The 10158-nt window shown below is 44.6% G+C and overlaps 1 protein-coding gene across 2 annotated transcripts; it reads left to right on the forward strand.

The window, feature by feature from the left end:
* Positions 1 to 4676: 4676 nt before the first annotated feature.
* Positions 4677 to 8873, forward strand: il11a (interleukin 11a). Of its 2 annotated transcripts, none has more exons than XM_085365522.1 (5): positions 4677 to 4683; positions 5432 to 5589; positions 8213 to 8308; positions 8434 to 8595; positions 8694 to 8873. In XM_085365522.1, exons 1-5 carry the CDS (start codon positions 4677 to 4679, stop codon positions 8871 to 8873), a joined length of 603 nt encoding a protein of 200 aa, XP_085221648.1. The 2 variants fall into 2 exon arrangements, with proteins under 2 accessions (XP_085221648.1, XP_085221647.1); XM_085365521.1 differs by lacking the exon at positions 4677 to 4683 and adding an exon at positions 5064 to 5184.
* Positions 8874 to 10158: the final 1285 nt, after the last annotated feature.

Genomic DNA, 10158 nt, shown 5'->3' on the forward strand with positions numbered 1-10158 from the left:
GGGCTCTCCAGTGTATTAACACCAGTCTGAGATGAAGGAAGCAAGCAGGGTAGATGGAAAGAGTGTTTGCACAGTAAAAAGTTCCTTGTGCGTGGGTTGCTTACTTCCTGCTGTACACCCCACCACCCCTCCCGCCCCTCGTCTTCTCCTTCTCATACTCCTTCTGTGACCTGTTCCTTCAGCTCGCGATTTCCTCACTGGCAGACGCATAAATGCTTGGAAGCAGTGAGAGAGAGCTGGGGAGGTGGTGAACGTGAGCAGGTGAGCAACACAGAGTCAGCGAGGGAGAGGGTTTCGGTTGAGTCTGCCCGCTACACATGCATGCACATACACACACATACACTGTGTTTTGTCACATACCATAGAGTTTGGTTTCCAAACAAAATGACCCTTGTAAAAGTGTGCTTAATAGAGAGTTGATTTAAACGTTCTGGCTCCCCGACTTTCTGCCAGGGAGAGACGTCTGCTTCATGCTCTCCCTTTCATCACTGCATCCTGCCCTTTTGCACGGCTCTGTGAACTAAGCCAGCGGAGGAAACCTGCCATAATGATGCTGGTTAATATGCTCCTTTAATGGGCGAATAAAAAAGGCAAAGCAGTAGATGCACAACAGCCATATCTGTCTTGAGTGGGCTGCTCAAATGGAAAAGGAAGAGAGCAATTGACACGCGTAATTTGTAAATCGCGTCTGCGGGGAGTTTTCTCAAATAAGAGCTTGCCAGTGGCACAGAGATGTGGGGACTTGAAAGAAGCCCCTTCTGTCTGATAGCTGTTTTTAAAAAAGCGCAAGAGCACATTAAAGCTGATCTTTGACATGGACAAAGAAAGTCAGAGACGTCACTTTATAGCCCAATGACTGCAGCCCCCTTTCTGTGTGTCACTATTTCTTCTTTCCCCCCAGAACTATTAGCACACTCACTCGCTCTCTGACGTAGGTTGAGGTACAGTAACAGGGGTTAAGCGGAGGAAAGAAGCGGGATGGAGCAGTGATAGTGATAGGTAGGATAGGATACCCCGCTGGAGTCCCCCAACTGGGAGCAAGCTGGAGAAAATGAATGAAGGACAGAATGGCGGAGGAAAGAGGAAGAAGACAGGAGGTTGAGGAGGTCACAGGGAAACTTGAAAGCGTACTGTTATAGGAGGATAAATATTAACAGTAATGGGTCGGACATTTGGTTTCCCCTTTGAACGTAATCTCCTGGTTTGTTTTTTCAGGCCCCGTTGGAATTCCCAAGAGGAAATGAGGGTGCAACATAAAAATGGTGAATTTATTACTACTTCTTCTCCCATAATCCCTTTTACCATCGAAGCAGAGTTGCGTCACGGCCAGCGTCTTCACTGTTTACTTATGACACTGAGGCAAGCAGAACATGAGACGTAACCCTAAAATCCACAAAGACTACTTTTTCACCCACCTGGACCTGGATATTGACCCACGGCAATAAACATTTATGGGAAAACCAACATTAACAGAATGGGCTGATTTGGTATTTGTTCTCATAATCAAAGTACAACCACAAAGCACACTAAAGTAAACATTGAACAAAAAAATCCCACATTACAAGATCTACTCTTCAAGCTTTTCCCTGTCAGTTTATTGCAGGATGTTACAAAAATACACACACTCCTGAATTTGATAGTTTTTTTTTTCTTTTTTAAATGACTAATGATTTGAGCAGCTGTGTGGATTAACAACGAAGCAAAATGTGAGAGAAGTGAGCGAGGCATTCGAGTGATTCGAAGAAAGCATAGAAGTGCGAGTACATGTCATGGCGCACAGCAAACCCAGTGTAAAGTACGGGCGAAGTGAGAGAAGCTTGTGTGAGTAAAGTTTGTCTGGCAGCGAGGCAGGCTGGCAGGCTCTGTCACAGGTTCCCCTTCCTCTCTGATGTCTTTGAGGTCGTAGTCTGAGTGTCTCACTCTGTTTCTCCTCCTGTGGTGGTTTACACAGATTGGTGATGTAATGGGTAGCATATGAAGGCCACACACAAACACACTCTCACGCACAGACGCGCACGCAAACGCTCATGCATGTTATACAGACACCGCACTTGTACCACCGCATACCCATAATTACACACATATACTGTATGCACACCCATTTACACAAACCCTGGATTCCCCCTTTTCCAACATGCGCCGCTCTGTGCTCGCTCTCACACACGAAAAGCAAACGTCTAAACAAAGATACAGAGCTTTTTCTTTTTTTTTTAAACTTTGCACACTGACATCGATGCACGTGTGCACACTCCCACGTGCACAAACGCACACAGACGCACTCCCTGTGTCATAGTGTGTGAGTGATCAGTGCTGGCGGATGGCCTAACAGTGCTTCAGAACCACCCAGGAGACCCCCATCATAAGAGGCAGCCCGGAGAGGGAATGAGGGAGAGTGACTAACTTCACTCTTTCTTTTCTTCTCTCCCCAGCTGTGTCTTCAAACGTCCCTTTGATGTGGGAAATTAAAAAGAGCGAGTGTGTCAATATCTCCCTACGTCCAACCGCACTCATCTATTTCTTCTGCTCCTTCCCCCTGCTCTCCTCCTTTCCCTGCTTTTTTTTTCTACTGTTGACCTGAGAAAACAGAGCATGACCCTTTTTCACCACAACAACTCCGCCACCCACTCGTTGCCACCGGGCCCTCATCATTTGGAGGGTGTTTGTTTGTCTGTGTAGGCCCACCGCTGGACTGGCAACTCTGTGTGTATATGTGCATGAGTGTGCAAGTGTGCGCATACAAAGCCCACCACTAATTATTTTCTAACCACACCATGAGTGTATGTCTGTGAATGAGGGTCTCCTAATCTCACACCCAGACTCAAAAACGCTTTCTTCCTTTTCCCCGCTCTCTCTCCCGTCTCTCCTTCCTTCTCTCGCGTTCTCCCTTTTTTCCTCCCTTTGTGTATGTCTGAGTGAGATTCCCTTGTGATTTACTTTACAGTGTGTGTACAGTATGATGCATTAGCTGTCCCAAATGTGATGACTGGAAACTCATTTTTGCCCTTTTGCAACAGTGGGCCACGCTTTACTGCACCTGACTGAGTGTTTCCAGGCTGCCCCGCTCTGTATGTGTGTGTGTGTGTGTGTGTGTGTGTGTGTGTGTGTGTGTGTGTGTGTGTGTGTGTGTGTGTGTGTGTGTGTGTGTGTGTGTGTGTGTGTTTGTACGAAAAAGAGACACAAACAAGTTGGAGTAGTGAGTCTGTGATGTTTCTGCATGCATCAGCATGTGAGTTTTGGTGCCAGAAAAAGACTGTTTTGGTTTATTAGAGCTGAATCCTCCTTTCTGTGACACATCCACATGCATCTGTCTCTATATGATGTTGACCCAAACACAAACACAAATAACCCACCACCGCCTCGACACTCCTGTGGCGTGTGTCCGCTCACTGTTTCTATGCAACACTTTGAGAGGCCCCTTCTGGTCTGGACAGCACCTCTCCTGCTCCTATCCGTAGTCTCTCACTCTTTCCTTCACCCTGGAGAGGGAGAGAAGAAGTGAAAAAAAGAGAGGGGGTGGGGGGGCAGTGGAAATAACAGGCTGCTGTCTCAAGAGGGGCTCTGAAAAAAATAGCAAGGGGTAAAAAAAAAAAGGAGGAAAAGAAATACAGGAGAAAAAGGTGTTTGCTAAAAGGTATTAGCCATAATACTGTACTGGGAATGTGACGTGTGTAGCCTAAACCACAAGCAGGAGCACAATTTCTGTGACATTTCCCCCTGAAGTATAACAGGAAAAAAAACACAAAAACACACCAGCACGCAAGAAAAAGATAGGACAGGTAAAACTAGAGTGTAGAGGCTCGAAAAGATACATGGTTACATAAGATATACTGATACACATGAAAACAATGGGCTTTTTAAAACATCTGCAGTGATAGAGAGTTAGGGGGGAAGAGATTTGGCGATGGAAAGATAGAAAGAGGTAGATGCAACTGATTGGGGCAGGTAGCGAGATGCGACGGAGGAAGTGCCGGAGATAGGGACAGGACAGGATAGGATAGGATAGAGAGAAAGTGATAGAGGGGGAAAAAAACAACGGAACATTTTTTTAAAGTTTCGCAAAGGGAGACAGGGCAGAAGGGAGGGGAGGAGGAAAGGGAGAGAGAGGGCGAGAGAGAGGGCGAGAGAGAGAGAGAGAGAGGAGGGAGAGGGAGAGAGAGCGTGTGTCTGCGTGTGTGTGTTTTTATGAATGAAGTGAGTCACTGCCGATGTGTCATAGGCCCGACGTCTTTATAAAGGAAGTTTTAAACAAGCCTAAACACTTCACTGCGCGCAAAAATTGGACTTACCACACTCGCATCCCTCTCTCTGCATTTCTGTAGCCTCTCTCTCTGTCTCTCTCCAAACTGCCAAAGTGCTTCTCTGCCTTCAGCACTCTATAAAGACTGCAGGGGCTCCTCTCAAACTTTACTGAAAAAAGAAAGTTTGACGATATTCGCTTTTTTTTTTTACCTTTAACTTTCTGACTTTGCCGTCTGAGTGCTCGCACTCATCACTCTGCGCTCTCTCATTCAGTGTGTCCTGACAACTTTCCTCCTCACTCTGACAGAAGAGTGAGCAAGAAGAAACCGGAGCACGTGACAGTTTCCGGAGTTCAATTTATTTATTAATTTTCTATTTATTTATTTATTTGCCTCCGTTTTTCTGCTGGTTTGCCTATCTCTTGGATCCGAACCAATATGAAATGTAAGTGATTATATGACTGTGGGTTAAAAAAAAATCTTATAAATGTTTCTCATTTTTAATCAGCTTTGTTCTAAAAAATTTTGTTAGTTTTTTGTTGTTGTTGTTAAAAAGTTGCTTCCCCCCCACTGTGCACAGGTTAAATTATTTAGAGATCAGAAAATCTAAGCAACTGCTTCTTTATTGCTCGACTGAAGATTTGGGCAACTTAATTCTGTTAAAGTTGCTCTGGGACGAAGAGCTCAGATGCTTCTGCAGTGTTATTTTGGCTGTGATTCTTGTGGTTCACCTGTAATTATCAAGCATTCATCATCTCAACACCACTGTGGTTCCCTTTTAATACTTAGTCTACCTTGTACTTGAACTTGAAAGGACAAGAATGAATGAGCTTACTGTTAGGAGAGTTGACTTGGCTTGACTTGGTCTATATAATTTATACCACCGGCTCACGTACCTATCGAGTTGCAGGTGTGACAATCAGCGGCATTCATTGCCTTGCTTGTGGTAAAGATGAAATGGAGCTATTCTGTGTCAAAGCCTGGCATTTAATGTTTTAATGATTTGCATTCAGCCTGTGAAAACATGACTCTGAAGCTCTTCAGGATTCTTCTTGCCAAGTCTGGAGCTATTGTTTATATCATGGTGCAATATCTTCCCCTAAAGCTGACAGCCGTGCCCCGAGGCCATTATCATTATGGCGAGATGACAGCGCCTCTCCACTAATTGCTTCCGTTTTGTTCTACCCCTGCAGTGCTGCTCGACTCCTCCTCATCTCTCCTCTTCTCGCTGCTATTGGCTCAGCTGCCCGTGTTCACGTCTGCCTCTCCGGTGCCACAGCGGCGACCCAGTGACTTGGATAAACTGTCCAATCAGACCAAAAATCTAATGAAACTCACCACAGAACTGCTGGTAAGTGATGAAGCTGTCCTCAAGACCATTAGGTTTACCAATCAGCCTCTGACATCGGGAGTGGAGGCTGCGAGGCCCTGACCACCCCGTGCTAATTGAATTGGAAGACGATGCTGGTCATTACACCACAGACTGATCTTTTACTAATTGGATTTGGGTGCTAATGTTAGCTTTCGGTTTAGGTAACCTCACACATTAAACTGCACCCACTTTGCATCACGCACTATTGTGCAAACGCATACCAGGTTTGCTCGGGGCTTTAGTCCACCTTAAGCTGCTTTCACGAGTCCATCTGCATGCTTACACGGGGCAACAAACGTCTCGGGGGGGATTTGACTCAGTGATCTCACTTTTAATCCACACGGGAGAGGCGGTCTGACTCAGCAGCATGCCGGTGTGCCTGGTCACCTCCCCTGGTGGCGGTTGCATTAAGACTTGGTGGCAAAGAAGGTGCCAGTGGAGGTGCAGTGAAATTAAATCTACCTCCATCCAGCTACAAAAACAGCCAAGCACGCCGTCTGTGAAATGACAGCAGCGTGTATCGCATGCTTGTTTACACAGAAACATGTTTATGGTCGGCGGTTGGTGAAGTGTTGAGCTTCTCTCCCCAATTAAATGCGACAAGTCTGGCCCGAAATCCTATTGCGATGACAGTCGAGTTAGTAGGGAAATCAGATTTGAGAACTTAGACAAGATTTGGATCCGACAGGTGATTGTGTATCAACACTGTGTTTTAACAGGTGAAAAGAAAACGGCATCATATCTCTGGATCTTTGGTTACACATGGCTGATATTGATTCTATTTTTGCATTATGCAAATCTTTAAACTCTTTTGTTCAGGAGATAAAATTAGAAATAGCCACATACTCTCTCTAGTCTTGTCCAGCAGTGTTGAGAAAGTGTTTGCGTGTGTGTTTGTGTTTGTGCTTTGAAATAATGTTATAGTCATTGTGTAGTAGCATCACAATCTGAAATCCAGATGTGAGCACACCAGGATTATCAAAGGGCATCCGAAACAGTGTTAGACAGTGTTCACTAACACTGGGGATTTATTTTTAATTCCCCCCCCCTTTTTGTGTGGAATTCCACTAAAAAGAGGACAAAGTTAGGAAAGATAAATAGAATGGGAATCCATGGAAAGTCCCTGCAAAAGAGCAATGAAACTGATGCTTTAAAGAGGGAGAAATGTGCGTATGTGTATAAACATAGTTCTATATGGGCCCAGGTTTTCCAGTGTGCCTGTGTATGAGTCTGTGCACACTTGCATACATACAAATGTGTATACGTGTGTGCATGCGTTTGTCTGTATGCATTTTTGTGGCCGTGTGTGTGTGCATTGAGGGCTCTGTAAATAGCCGTGGTAGTGTAGGTGCGGTGTTTAGTGTTTTGCTTTCGGTCGCCACAGCAAAGTGACTTGATAAAAATCAAAAAGATTTATCACATTCCAGTATTTGCATTCAGGAAGAAAAAGGTTGGATGCTAGGTTCTGTCGGGTGAGGTCATGGTCTGGGATGAAGAGAGCGAGAGAAACTGGGATAAGAGGCAGAATTAAAGGCTGAGAAAGATGGGGCAAAAACCACAAGAGATGAAGAGAGATCAGAGAAACAACTAGATGACAAGCCGGTGGTGTGTGTGTGTGTGTGTGTGTGTGTGTGTGTGTGTGTGTGTGTGTGTGTGTGTGTGTGTGTGTGTGTGTGTGTGTGTGTGCATGCACATGTGCACGTCATGTTGCATGTGCCTGTGCACCTGGTATGAGACACAGGGAGAGGCGAGGGACGGGGGAAGTAAGGGACAGCAGGGGAGAAAACGGCAGCGGAGACAAAACATTGGACCACAGACATAAGTGAGCTCTTATAAAGGGCTGATGGAGAGACAATACAGGACATTTATCTCCAAAAACATCAACAAAAACAAGTGGAAGCGAACAACAAGTAATGCAAGGGAAGCACAGAACAACAGGTTAAGGAAGCAATAAGCGCACTCAACTTGTTTATACAAAACATTTCTCAGCAATCATTATTCTAATGTTGTTATGTTCCTCTGCTGATTAGAAATGACGCATACCACTTCACTCATCTCTATTTGTCCCTATTCATTACTAAAATAGGCCTACGTCTTTAATACTAAATTGCACTACTGATGAGCTCAGCTGCCCTTCCAAAGCAGAATCCCATAAACCTGGCATTAGGTTGTTTATCCCCCTCTGCTGGTCAAAGTGGGCACTACACAGGCTGAGCTGGGCAGCGGCACTGCGTCATTCTTTCTTTTTATAGCTGTGACCCTGGAGTTTCCCCGCAGGCCTGTGTTGTCTGTCCCACTTGGAGCTTTCTTAGTCACTGCGTATGTTGTTATCCACACTCCCAGCAGAAAACATCCTGTGGGTTCAGCTCATTTTCTCTTATTGTTGACATTTGGGGAGGCTGAATGTGGGTGAACTCACACTGACCCGATCGACCACACTCCCCTCAGTGAGAGCTACTGTCTCTAAGTGCAGAAAACAGGCACCCAATCAAGATGCTAGACTAATACTTTCCTCATGCTGCCGTGACTTGTTTCAGGATGAGTAAAATTGCGCTGATGTAAATTGCTAAGGGGCTGCTCTGTGTCTTGTTTTCTCTTTCAGAAGGAGCATGCATTTGACTCAGAAGTGGAGCCCCACAGGTTCAAGTCTCTGCCAGAAATGAGCAACAGATCAGCCCATGACCTCAACAATCTTGAGGTAATGCTCTGATAATGTATTTGTGTGTGTGCATGTGGCGAGAAAGAGAGAGAGGGGGGGCGGGGAGCTGGCCTGTTTCGACACTCCCATGCTAAGTCTCTGAAGTATTTTTGCGTTGTTTCCAGCTGAAGCCCACGCTCTCACAGCTTCATTCCGACCTGAAGCTGTACGAGCACCACTTTGAGTGGCTCAACAGAGTGTCGAAGAAGCACCACCACCCTGCAGTGCCCAAGCTGGTGGAGATGATCAGAGAGATGAAATCTCTCATCACTCTGCTGCACCGTCAGGTGAGGAGCTGAGTTTGTCTGTTCGATTCTCAGCGCGTGCCACCGCCGCTGTGATTGAGCTTTCTAATCCGTGTGTTTGCCCGTCTTCTCCTCCACAGATGCTGAGAGTTGAAGCACCAAGGCTCAGTCCGGCGACCCCCTCCCTCCCCCCTCACCTCCCCTATCAGTTTGATGTCCTGCAGTCCACCAATGAGCTTCTTCAGCACTTCAAGCTCTTCTGTGACTGGGCGTACAGAGCCTTCCTCAGCCTTAAGCCCAAGGTCACTGCAGTCCAATGATGATACAGAAAGTAAAAGGGGGCTGCAGAGCCAGTGAGAATACATGGACTTCCGTCCCCATCAAAAGGGAAACAAGACCATGTCAGTGTGCACTGTAGTTGACAGCATCCCTAAAGAGGCCCAAATATCAACCTGTGTGTCAGCATGTGTGTTGAGGAATGTGTCTTTCCATCAGAGCCATTGAGGATGCACCACAATGCAGCCAGTTACAACCATCGATTCCAGCTCAAGTTCCAGTTTAACTCCAATGATTATGTCAAGAAACCGTCATGTCATGACTGTGTTATTTATGTATTTATTTATTTATTGAATGTTAGTTATTTATTTAATTTTTATTTATTTATCTTATTTCTGTACTAACGTGAACTCATTTGCCCACATTTCTGTAATCTTTCCCTTTCTCTTGTGTCTCACTGAACCCAAAAACAAAAACAAAAAACAAAAAACAAACACTGTAGCACTTCCTGAACTGATAGCTCTGATAATGACATTTGTATAAATCAGCTTAATTTACTTTTACATTTTTATTTTTCTTCAGATGATAATTCTTCCAGTAGATGTAGCATGCATTTGGGGCAGCCTAGGCCTTCACTATTCCTTATTTATAGGGCCCTTAAAGTATACGTTTCAAAAGCTCATAATGTCATCTCCAGCCATGGTAAAATATTCCACATGACACATTAATTTATCAATTCCTTATCAAATTCATTTTACTTTATTTCTTCCACGTTAGGATGGTATTTGAAGAAAAGCGAATCCTTTCTTTCGTACCACAGTCACATTTGTGTTTTCAGTGCCTGCTTCCCTTGTGTTCTGCACGTGGAGGCGTAGTTAACATTGTGGTAAAGTCATATGAATGTGCCCTGTTGCTAAGCACTGATGATTCTGATTAGATTCTTTGCACAAACTTGTCGGGATTGGCCCTTCCTAAGAGTGGGATGGCTGATTTTGAACCTGTGCTTTGGTGTAGAAAAGTTTGGGGATTTTTTTGTTTTTGTTTTTAGTTAAACACCCAAAGCCTTAAAATACTATGTATTGTGACACTATGTTCTGTACAGGTGTACATAAATGTACAAGAATGTAAATGTTGTATACAGTGCTTTTGTGTATTATGTCGTTTTCTACAACATACTGTAGATGACCAATTTTATCACTATAATTTTTATTCATTCCTATTCTAGTATTTGTTACAGTATTGACTATTTATTTAAGTAACTTGGTGGAACTATTTATTTTGTGCTGCAGTGGAGCAAGTCTCCTGTCCTTTTGTACTTTTATACAGTTT

Source organism: Diplotaxodon limnothrissa, linkage group LG11 (assembly GCF_057381915.1).
Source record: "Diplotaxodon limnothrissa isolate DT_005_m linkage group LG11, D_limnothrissa_male_GT1.1, whole genome shotgun sequence".
Taxonomy (NCBI): domain Eukaryota; kingdom Metazoa; phylum Chordata; class Actinopteri; order Cichliformes; family Cichlidae; genus Diplotaxodon; species Diplotaxodon limnothrissa.